The sequence below is a fragment of the Herpailurus yagouaroundi genome, unplaced genomic scaffold, assembly GCF_014898765.1.
Source record: "Herpailurus yagouaroundi ecotype Mexico unplaced genomic scaffold, PumYag 28, whole genome shotgun sequence".
Taxonomy (NCBI): domain Eukaryota; kingdom Metazoa; phylum Chordata; class Mammalia; order Carnivora; family Felidae; genus Herpailurus; species Herpailurus yagouaroundi.
In genome coordinates this window covers 118,120,250-118,132,719 of record NW_024412376.1, presented here as the reverse complement: position 1 = coordinate 118,132,719, position 12,470 = coordinate 118,120,250, and the positions used below count along the sequence as shown (strand labels likewise).

Sequence of the window (12,470 nt, the reverse complement as noted above, 5' to 3'; positions counted from 1 at the left end):
AGATCTATTTTATTGTTTTTTAAGGAGGGGGAATGTCATGCCTCTAGAGGAAATAATCAAGTTTAGCAGTTGAAAATTTAAAGCAAACAAACAAAAGGCATGAAATCTGCCTAGAGGGCCATATACTACTAAACTTGTTTACACTACTATATAGAAAATGAGAAAAATTTGAATTGAAAGATGATGTAACTAGAGAAACCAATGGGGACTTTATGGTGGTAAGTGTGTTTTTGCTTTAGGAAGAAAGTTGTGTTCATTTCCAAATTATACCCATATTTTATTTATGTCTTCTTTTCTTCTTCAGTCATTGGTGATAGTATTAATATGTTTATCAATATGTGTACTATTTGAAATACAAAAGCATGGGGAAAAAGCATCTGATACAGTGCATTGTGTTATTTTATTCTTCATTATTAATATTAGATTTGGGCCCTTATCTGTAATTTTATCTTTTAACAGTTTCCTATCAGAGTTAGATATTGTCACTTTTCTCTTGAACTCTTCAAATGCTATTCGTGGAAATCACATCAGGCCTTCCTTGATCATCTGTTTAAAATTGCAGCTTGCCTCTGCTGCTCTAGATCCCCTTTAGTGTGTTCTGTTTCCATTGCCCCATCTTGTACATAAAGTATCATTGATGTATTACTGATTGTATTAATTGCTTACTGTCTGTCTCCCCTTACATAAGAATGTGCATTAGCCCTTAATTTGTTGTATAACGTATGCCAAGTATCTAGAAGGGCATTTGTCACGTATCAGGTACTCAACTAATATTGGCTGATAAATTAATTATATGATGAATTTGTAATAATAATAATAATAGCTAAAAATTTTAAGTACTATGTACCAAGCACTGTTCTAATTACTACATATGCATAAGTTCATTTAACCTTCAAAACACCCCTATAAGTAAGTGCTATTATAATCCCCATTATACACATGAGGAAACTGAAGCACAGAGAAGTTAAACAACTTGATAGTTCCTGGCTGATTAGTTATATGGCTAATGGTTAAATGGTTAAAAAGTGGCAGAGTCCAGATACCAACATAGGTAGTTCTGTTCCCAGGACATGATCTTATTTTTATACTAAATAGCCTTTGGTTTTTAGATATAGCCTTACAGGGAAAAAATGTATGTAGTTTCATAATAAATAAATAATTAATGTCTTAACACATCTGAAAGATCATGCCCCACATGCCTTGAAAATAAAGGCTTACTAAATAAAGCGTCAGAGTTAAAAGACAGTGAGGGTATGTTTATTTTTTTCTGCAGGCTAGCTGTAAAGCATCCCTTTCTTACCATCCTCTTGACAACTACCACCTTGATTTGACTTTTGAAAGTCCCCAACTTCTCAAGGTGTCAGTTTCCTCATTCTAAAATGTGGGTTGGGGCTATAAGCTATCAAATATCTTTCTCCCTCCAAATTCTGTGGTTCTAAAAATGTATTTCTGTGCTCTGATGTACAAGTAAAGTATTGACAGTAGAAAAAAAAAAAAAGCTTTTCTCTTCTACCTAATGCTAGTCAAGCCTTTCCTATATTTGAAATTGGTAGAAATTGAACAGGATTCCTCAATAAAATAGAAATTAGATGAAAGCTGAAAAAGAGATGGAAAATAAAACATTAATGGCTTTTCCAGAATCCATAAGCTACCCAACAATTTCCCTATTGCCATTGTTTTCCTTGACTCCTTAGCAATAAATCATGAAGCTTTTTTTTTCTCTCTCCCTTTTAATTCTTTTATGAAACCTATCATTCAGTATTGTTTATTCCCTTGGTAAATACTTTGTAGGAACTTATGGTAAAATGACAGGTGAATAGCAGCACCAGGTAACTCCTCTAAATTGCATTAATCCTATAATATAAATGTGTGAAATTTAAATCCCATGGCACAAAATAATTAAGTAAAAGGGTATATAGATAAATCTTAACCTGGGAATATATTACATATAAGAAACAAAGATCACAGAAAATAACTAAGCTTGGTTATCAGTGTATCTACCTTGAAGGAACTAGAAGGTCAAAGTCAATAACTAATAAATCCAACAATAGCCATCAAAAAAGTTCAATGAAAGTTATTAAGAAAATTTCAAAATTTCATTTAAGTGGGGAAAATAGAATGATTAAACAATGAAATATTATAACCAAAATACAAACATTTTCAAAAATTATCTTATTCCAACTTACTTAAAGACAATTCAAACAAATGGAGATCCATTTAAAAGAAAGTGAAGAGAAAATATTTTAAAAGTTTATCCTCCAAAGTAGAGAATTAGTGCAATTCTGATCAAAATCTCAATATGATTCTTTGAGTTTAAAATCCAGAAAAAATAAAATAAAATAAAATTCAGGAGAAAAAAGTAAACAAATCTATATATTTTTAATTTGGAAAAGTAAGGGAAAAATTGGAGCAGTGGTTTCACACTTGGATATATAAAGCTTCTGTTACAAGAACAAGACCAGTCTAGTGTAAGACAGTAGAGCATGGTAAAGAAAGTGATAAATGAGAAGGCAGGTATGTTCCCTGTCTAAAATATTTTAGTCAAATCTTTAAAAACAGTATGCATTTGCCTTGCTTTTTATCTTCCTATGCTCTTTTGAATTGATCACATTTTTATTTTATTTTAGTATTACTATTTTTTAAATTTATATCCAAGTTAGCATATAGTGCAATAATGATTTCAGGAGTAGATTCAGTGATTCATCCCCCATATACAACACCCAGTGCTCATCCCAACAAGTGTCTTCCTTAATGCCCCATTGCCCATTTAGCCCATCCCCCATCCACAACCCCTCCAACAACCCTCAATTTGTTCTCTATACTTAAGAGTCTCTTATGTTTTGTCCCCTCCCTGTTTTTATATTCTTTTTGCTTCCCTTCCATTATGTTCATCTGTTTTGTATCCTAAAATCCACATATTAGTGAAGTCATATGATATTTGTCTTTCTCTGACTGACTAATGTTGCTTAGCATAATACCTTCTAGTTCCATCCATGTAGTTGCAAATGGCAAAATTTCATTCTTTTTTCATCGCCGAGTAATACTCCATTGTGTGTGTGTGTGTGTGTGTGTGTGTGTGTGTGTGTGTGTGTGTCTTTATCCATTCATCTGTAATGGATGTTTAGGCTCTTTGCATACTTTGGCTATTGTTGACAGTGCTGCTATAAACACTGGGGTACATGTGCCCCTTCAAAACAGCACACCTGTATCCCTTGGATAAATACGTAGTAGTTCAATTTCTGGGTCGTAGGGTAGTTCTATTTTTAATTTTTTGAGGAACCTCCACACTTTTTAGCAGAGTGGCTGCACCAGTTTGCATTCCCACCAGCAGTGCAAAAGTGATCCTCTTTCTCTGCATCCTCACCAACATCTGTTGTTGCCTGAGTTGGTAATGTTAGCCATTCTGACAGGGGGGAGGTGGTATCTCATTGTGGTTTTGATTTGTATTTCCCTGATGATGAGTGATGTTGAGCATTTTTTCGTGTGCAGTTGGCCATCTGGATGTCTTCTTTGGCAAAGCGTCTATTCATGTCTTTTGCCCATTTCTTCGCTGGATTATTTGTTTTTTGGGTGTTGAGTTTGAGAAGTTCTTTATAGATTTTGGATACTAACCCTTTATCTGATATGTCATTTGCAAATATCTTCTCCCATTCATTAAGTTGCCTTTTAGTTTTGCTGATTGTTTCCTTCACCTTGCAGAAGTTTTTATTTGATGAGGTCCCAATAGTTCATTTTTTCCTTTTGTTTCCCTTGCCTCTGGAGACATGTTGAGTAAGAAGTTGCTGCGACTGAGGTCAAAGAGGTTTTTACCTGCTTTCTCCTCTAGGATTTTGATGACTCCCTGTCTTCTGTTTAGGCTCTTCATCCGTTTTCAGTTTATTTTTGTGAATAGTGTAAGTAAGTGGTCCAGGTTCAATCTTTTGTATATCACTGTCCAGTTTTCCCAACACCATTTTCTGAAGAGACTGTCTTTGTTCCATTGGATATTCTTTCCTGCTTTGTCAAAGATTAGTTGGCCATACATTTTGGGTCCATTTCTGAGTTCTCTATTCTGTTCCATTGATCTGAGTATCTGTTTTTGTGCCAGTATCATATTGTCTTAATGATTACAGCTTTGTAATACATCCTGAAGTCTGGAATTGTGATGCCTCCAGCTTTGGTTTTCTTTTTCAGGATTGCTTTGACTATTTGGGTTTTTTTCTGGTTCCATAAAAATTTTATCATTGTTTGTTCTAGCTCTTTGAAGAATGCTGGTGTTATTTTGATATGTAGATTGCTTTGGGTAGTATTGACATTTTAACAAAATTTCTTCTTCCAATCCATGAACATGGAGTATTTTTTTCACTTTTTATATCTTTTTCAGTTTCTTTCATAAGCTTTCTATAGTTTTCAGTGTATAGATTTTTCACCTCTTTGGTTAGATTTATTCCTAGGTATTTTATGCTTTTTGGGATAATTGTAAATGGGATCGATTCCTTGATTTCTCTTTCTGCTGCTTCATTATTGGTGTATAGAAATGCAACCGATTTCTGTGCTTTGAGTTTATGTCCTACAACTTAGTTGAATTCATGGAACAGTTCTAGCAGTTTTTTGGGTTTTTTTGCTTTTTTTTTTTTTTTTTTTTTTTTGGTGGAATCTTTTGGGCTTTCTATGTAGAGTATCATGTTGTCTGCAAGGAGTGAAAGTTTGACTTCCTCCTTGCTGATTTGGATGCCTTTTATTTCATTTTGTTGTCTAATTGCTGAGGCTAGGACTTCCGATACCATGTTGGATAACCGTAGTGAAAGTGGACATCCCTGTTGTGTTCCTGACCTTAGGGGAAAATCTCTCAGTTTTTCCCCATTGAGGATGATATTAGCGGTAGGTCTTTCATGTAAGGCTTTTATGATCCTTTTATCTCCACTTTCTTGAGTTTGTTTTTGTTTTTGTTTTTATCAATAAAGGATGCTGTATTTTTCAAATGCTTTCTCTGCATCTATTGAGAGGATCATGTGGTTCTTGTCCTTTATTTTATTAAAGTGATGTATCATGTTGATTGATTTGCAGATATTTGACCAGTCCTGCATTCCAGGTATAAATCCCACTTGATCGTGGTGAATAATTATTTTGTGTATTGTTGGATCCAGTTGGCTAGTTGAGAATTTTTGCATCTGTGTTCATCAGGGAAATTGGTCTGCAGTTTTCCTTTTTAGTAGGGTCTTTGTCTGGTTTTGGAATCAAGGTAATGCTGGCCTCATAAAATGAGCTTGGAAGTTTTCCTTCTATTTCTATTTTTTTGGAACAGCTTCAAAAGAATAGGTGTTAACTCTTCTTTAAATGTTTGATAGCATTCCTCTGGAAAGCTGTCCAGCTCTGGACTCTTGTTTTTTATGAGATTTTTGGTTTTCACATTTTTGGTTGAATATTCTTTGCCATAATATCTAGGAGGAAGATACATGGAGGTTACTTATTGTTTTAACCACAGTTGTTTATTATTATTATTATTATTATTATTATTATTATTATTATTTTACAGTAATTCTTAATGAGGGGATAGATCTTTGATAGTCATTGGGTTGTTTGTTTTTTACAAACTGTAACTTCTCATGTTGTGCAATGCTGTCCCTGATGAGAAGTAATTACCCCCCTGAGAGTCATTGCCTTAGTTAAGCACAGATTAGAATAGGTTTTATAACTTTTTATGTATATTTGTGGAGACAAATGCATGAGTATCATTGATCTAAAGTGAAGCAGAAATCTTTCTTTCAGTATTTGGTTTATGTAGTTAATCAACAGCAACCTCCAAAATTTCTGGATTTTGTTCTATGGATCAGAAATCTCAATCACCAAATTGAAGTCTATTGCTGCCTTTCTGCCATTCCTCTAAGGCTGAGAGCCCCTGTCAATTCCTGCCACTGTGGCTCTTCCCGCCACAACTCAGCCACAGTTTGCTAGAGTTCTCATTGGAGAGAGAATGGAAATTACGGCAAACCAAGTTCAGGACTTGACTGTCAATATCCTCATTCCACTCTGCTGCCTCTTTGATATTCCAACCCCCTTAGGGATATACACAGTGAGATCTCGTGTTACCTGAAGTATCCCTGTTGAGCACTCTTGAAGTTACATGCTTATCCCAAGAACAGAGGCAAATGTGACATTTAAAGGGACTTTTTACTTCAAATTGAATGTAGGGGTGACAGTTGCACAAGCAGTTACTTGTCAGAGTTTAATCACTAAAATCTATAGACTTTCTCCCCAGGTTTAGTATACTGAGACCTTCTTTGAGAAAAATATTCTGATTTACTTCAAAACACTTCAGATTTAGAGTCAAAATACTACTGGCCTTGCAATTTACTAGCTGTGTGTGCTTGAGCAAGTTACTCCATTTCCTCTGCTTGTTCCTTTGATTTTAAAATATGAATATATTGCCATAATACCTACCTTTAATTCCCATAGTGACATGGTTGCATAAATGGAGATGATGTCTGTGTGAATGCATGATACTTATTATACGTGGTGAAAGTCATGTTCCTTGCTTAGACATGAAATCAATATTATTTTATATGCTGAGATCATCTTGAATCAACATAATGTAAAAGATGCTTATTTTTATTTACATGATCAATAAAGTTTCAAACCAGTTCATTTGTAATGACACAGGACCTTAAAAATAAAAAGTGATTTTGCAATCAAGTGTGCAAATAAGGTAAACATTAGGCATTTTTATAATTAAGATAATGTGAAGTTTTTAATAAGCTGTATTACACATGGACTGCTACCAGTGCACAGTCACTGTCTTACTTCTTTTATAACAGTGCCTTTAGTATTCCACTGAAACGTGGCCAGTGAATGTACAATATTCTTAGTTACTATTATGAGGGGGCTCTGTATATTACGTCTCCACTGTGTCTGCCGTTAGCTAGAAAAATGCTGGGAGGAACAGCAGCTTCTATCAACAGGGAGCCATATTAATTATTTGAAATGTGCCTCATAAGAGGAATCAGCAGAGTTTATTACAAGTCGAATATTACTTGAAACGGGAAGGTTACTCTAACTGTTATCATAATCTATGTATCATTAACTTTCCTTGTTTAGGAAAAGAGATTAACAACCCCGTAAATGGCTATAGTAAATGTGTAAAATATAACTGCATATTCCCTTTGTAGAAGGAAAGTGGTGGGTATTCCACTCATACCCAAACCTTTTTTAGAAATAGCTTTAAAAAGTAGCTTTAGCAATTGGACTGACTCTGTGATCGTGCTTTCTTACCTCACGATTCTAATTGCTTACAGAATCATCAGTATGCAATGAGTAGCTACTTTGAACATTAGAAAAATTTTTAGTTTTTAAGCTAGCAATTTTTTCAATCAGCATCTTGGCCTTCAAATCAACACCTTAACTCGTAAGACAGAAAGTATATTACAAATATGTTTGTGAGCTGGCAGAATGTTTTACAAGGAATAGAAAATGAATTCATCTGCCTAGTTTTTTTTTAAACATTTATTTATTACTTTTGAGAGATAGAAAGAGACAGAGCACAAGGAGAGGTGGGGCAGAGAGAGAGGAAGATACAGCAGTAGGCTCCAGGGTCTGAGCTGTCAACAACAGAGCTGGACATGGGGCTCGAACCCACAAAATGTGAGATCATGACCTGAGCTGAAGTTGGATGCTCAACCGACTGAATAACCCAGGTGCCACAATCTGCCTACTTTTTATATCATGGCTAAGTATTGTTTTTTCCAAAAATTACACATAGCACGAAGGGGTACTTTTCTTCAAATAACAGAAGTAAATTATAAAAAAATAAAATACAAATAACTAGTTATAAAGTTATCTAAGTAAGTGCTATCAGAGTGTTATTTGACATCGATGCCAGTCTGAAGACTGTATATTACTGGTCTGCAATGAAATAAGTGCGTAAATTGAGAATAAGTCTTTAGAAACAGGGCAGATTGACAGATTACGTATTGTCTGTTTAATAACAATAAAAAACGTGGACTTATTTTTTCATGTCTTTTTTCCTTCCATTTTATTATTTTTTTGTAAATCATTTATGTTGTATTTTTAAAAGTGTCATTCCACAATGGGTCTGTAATCCAATAATAGGAAACAAATGGTAGTTTAAGAAGGACTGATATGGGGCGCCTGGGTGGCTCAGTCGGTTGGGCCGCCAACTTCGGCTCAGGTCATGATCTCCCCGTCTGTGAGTTCGAGCCCCGCGTCAGGCTCTGTGCTGACCGCTCAGAGCCTGGAGCCTGTTTCGGATTCTGTGTCTCCCTCTCTCTCTGACCCTACCCTGTTCATGCTTTGTCTCTCTCTGTCTCAAAAATAAATAAACGTTTAAAAAAAAAAAAAAAAAAGAAGGACTGATGTGATTGGTTGGTATTTGGATGATGCATAATGCTCCTGTGTTTGAATAGATCTGTCGACACAGTTTGATGACAGTTAATTCAGTGTGAAGAAAGATAATGTGATATCACACAAATCAAATATATATATGTATAAAGGCGTAACTTCAATGTCTTCTTAATATTTATTTTTGGGTCAACAGGGCAGGCACATCATGGGCAGGTGTCATACATCTCTCCTCCAATTCACCTGGACTCTGAGCTAGAAAGACCCCCTGTGAGAGGTGAGTTGTTTATTATTATTATTACTATTACTATGGTTATTATTATTTAAAGAAAAAGAAACTATTTGTTATTTTGACGGAGACAATTAATTAAATTATAGATAGTTATAAATATGTATTTGCAATACAGTACCTGTTTAAAAAGCGGGGGGGGGGGATTGTATATAAAGAATTTGAGAACAGAAAGAGCAAATATTATTCGTAAACTAAAGTATGAAATACTGTTCTGAGAAATATTCATAAAACAAAATAAGAAATAGAGCTATATTGTGATTCAACTAGTGGAGGACTAGTTGAAAACTAACCTAGATTTAGAGATCACCAGATAACCATTACTTTTTTTTTTACTAAAACTTTCTTCTACTTGTTTTAAAAGAAATTAAGATGCTTTAAACTAAGTCATATTGACATTTATTTCCTTGCAACATAATATTTTATATTTTGTTATGTTTTAAAAAATCATTATGGCATTAATATGATCATTTAGTTTTTAAAATGTATGTTAAAATTACATTTTTTAAATTGATACCATCAGTTTAAAGATTTTTAAAAATGACCAGCCATACAAAATAAAAATTAAAAGTATCATTTGTTTTCCCATATCTAAATACAGAATTTTTATACTTTTAAATAAATATTATTATTTTCAACATGTATTATAATGTTCAAAGTTGATGAAATTGATATAGACTTTTTTTTTATAAATACCAAATATTCTGAGGTTAATTTGGTTTTTCAGATTTAAGTGATTCAGGATATTTTCTTACACCTTCAACAGTATCAATCACTTGATACAATAAAAGTCATTAGGTCTGCCTTTTATGAGCAAGTTTTCTATACATGTTTCTTCCTCTGCCAGGAATCTCTTACCTTTTCTTTTCTGCGCAGTTAGTTTCTGCCAGTGTTTGAAGGCTCTGCTTTATCTTCAGTTCCTCTGTAAAGGCTTCCTTGGCTATGCACTAGGGAGAAGGGAGTGTATCTGTTCTCTGAATATCCCCTGTGCTTGCCTCAGTTATTACATTTAAGACATCCGTGTCTTATTTTTCAGCATGCATATTTTATACTGAAGAGACATAGCATTTGAGTGAACAGACTTAGGGAAAAGGAGCAGAAATGCCTCTAAATTAATATGGATTAACTGCTTGGATGCTTAAGACATAATCCTTCATCATGAGGAATAGATGAATTTTAAATTGGTGCATTGTTTTAGACATGTTAATCCTTAGTAGAATATTGTCCCTACCAAAGATGGAGGTCCATTTATGCAAGTTGTTGACTTTAGTATAATTCATTTCTTCTGACATCCCAGTCTGATTTGGGAAGAGTATGGTAAAATCAGGCGTAGGGTAGTATAACAGTACACTCCAAAATGTAGTAGTTTAAAACAGGAAACATTTATTATAGTTCTCACACTTACTTGAGTTGTGTGTGTGCTAACTTGGCTGTTAGATGTTAGAAGTTAGATGTTTAGGAGCTAGCAAGTTGGTTGGTTTTATAGGGGAAGGAACTCAGTCACATGCTTGATAGTCACCTTAATGTCATCTGGGATGATGGCCGTATGGCTGTCATCACCAAGCAGTCTAGCACAGGCTCATTCTCATTATGACAGGATTCCCAACAATAGGCAGACAAGTCCCAAAGATCAAGTATTTTTCAAGACTCTGCTTGTATCATGTTTGTTATGTCTCATTGGCCAAAGTAAGTCACGTAGCCAATCCCAGACATAAAAAGGGAGAAAAAGACTCTATATTTTGATTGGGAAGCCACAATCCAAAGGACCATGGATATAGACAAGAGGGGAACTGGGATCATTTCAGACTACCATAGCAAAGCTGAAAAGGGTAAAATGAGTTTAGAATGAAATAAGACAAACATTGGTAAAATGAAGGGATTTAGAGGCAATTAACTTAAACATGGGAGTTCCAGACATTTTATCATTAGTTTCCTCAACTACTAGGCAGAAGATCAGAAATAACAACTTTACAGTGTCTTTGTGAGGATTAGGGATAATATAGAATAGAATTTGTCATGTGGTAGGCCCTAGATAAAAAATGTGGCTTTTACTATGTACTTTTGTGGTCACTTCTATAGCATATGGGAGAAAATTGGAGTTTGAAGCCAGGCAAACCTGTAAGACCTTAGGCAGCTTCTGTCTGTCATCTGTAAAACAAGGATAATAATGTCACCTGAGCCAAGTTCATTAGGGTAATTACGTAAAATAATAAGTATCAAGTTCCTGGCAAATACTTGACATAAACTAGACCCTGAAGGGTTAGAAGGTAGGTAGGCATTATTAAAAGTTACCCCTTAAAATGGCATGGTCTTGGGGTGCCTGTGTCTGGCTCTTGATTTCAGCTCAGGTCTTATCTCACGGTTCATGCGTTCAAACCCTACATTGGGCTCTGTGCTGACAGCTTGGGATTCCCTTTCTCCCTCTCTCTCTGCCTCTCTCTCTCAACATAAACTAAATAAACTTTAAAAAAAAAATAAATAAAATGACATCATCTTGGTCAAAATAGTGATGGTATTGACCTGGTAAAGAATGAATTACTAGAATCCAACACTCTGCTGCTCTCTCCCTCAAATCGCACTCTTAGAATGACTGTCTTGATAACTTCTAGTTCTCTTAGCATTCCTTTCCATGCATTGACCCAGAGCCATTCCTAGACTGTTCTGTGATTAATACAATTACAGTTAAGAGTTATTAGCTCATGTGCTACAATACTGCAGTATTCAAAAGAGGACACTTCAACAGGTAAATAAAGAGATTTGTATAAATCACCATAACACTGAAAAAAATCTTGGCCTTTTAAAAAAAAACTATCTCGTAATTCATTTAAAAACAAATATTAATAATGGGATCGAGTTGCCATAGTAACGCCATTACTTTGGAGCCACAACATATTTCCCTTCAACTTTCAGCCATCACCCCCCTTCATTTGTTATTTTTAATTAACTATATACTGTTATTTGTACTTTGTATGCAGTCAAATTATATAAATGAACTCTAGATATGTCTATTACTGTCTATATCTAATACAGAGAGAATTTCTCAGGTATATTCTAGGTTTTTATAAGAATTTATACAATAAGATATCAGGTTCTTTAAATAATATGGAATTCTAGCTCCAATACTTGGAATTTTTTATGTGAGATATATAAAAATATCCTTTGAAGTATCTAAAAACTGACATTACCTAACCTGCTTTCCTTTTTCTATTTTTCTACTACTATAATTATATATGTATTGAGAATATAAGACATTTGTGTTGATATTTCTAACTCTCTCTATATTCTGTGTCTCTATATTATCTTATTTTCCCTTCCTATACCAATTTCCACTAGTCTACCTGCATGTTGATGTCTTAGGAATTATTGCTTTATATATTAATTCTTTATGTATTTTGTAGGCTTATGTTTTTATAAGGAACTCATATTTAATTTTCTGACATTCATTAAAGTAGCCATATAAAACAGCAATGTCTCAGGGCGCCTGGGTGGCTCAGTCGGTTAAGCATCTGACTTCGGCTCAGATCATGATCTCGCGGTCCGTGGGTTCAAGCCCCATGTTGGGCTCTGTGCTGACCGCTCAGAGCCTGGAGCCTGTTTCAGATTCTGTGTCTCTGACCCTCCCCCGTTCATGCTCTCTCTCTGTCTCAAAAATAAATAAACTTTAACAAAAATTAAAAAAAAAAATAAAATAAAACAGCAATGTTTAAAATGTTATTACTATGGTTACCAATATTAACACAAGGGACTCTTCAGTAGAAAATGTTAACTACCTAACACTCAGAAACACATCAGATTGCTTCAGATATCTTGTCATTTTATTCTGTTCTCATCTGAAATATTTTGAATT

At 34.4% G+C, this 12,470-nt stretch overlaps 1 protein-coding gene and 1 long non-coding RNA gene across 37 annotated transcripts in view; one reads left to right on the top strand and one right to left on the bottom strand.

Moving 5' to 3' along the window:
• The window catches only part of ADGRL3 (adhesion G protein-coupled receptor L3), an 842,607-nt gene that overhangs the window by 589,493 nt on the left and 240,644 nt on the right, over positions 1–12,470 (top strand). For all 36 annotated transcript variants that reach the window (XM_040482516.1, XM_040482575.1, XM_040482534.1 and 33 more), the window contains one exon: positions 8,531–8,611. In XM_040482516.1, the coding sequence (XP_040338450.1) occupies positions 8,531–8,611 (81 nt within the window). The remainder of the gene's footprint in view (positions 1–8,530; positions 8,612–12,470) is intronic.
• LOC121035127 (uncharacterized) overlaps positions 9,984–12,470 on the bottom strand; it is a 41,429-nt gene continuing 38,942 nt past the window's right edge. The window contains exon 4 of the long non-coding RNA XR_005792759.1: positions 9,984–10,771. This is a non-coding gene — a long non-coding RNA (uncharacterized LOC121035127). The remainder of the gene's footprint in view (positions 10,772–12,470) is intronic.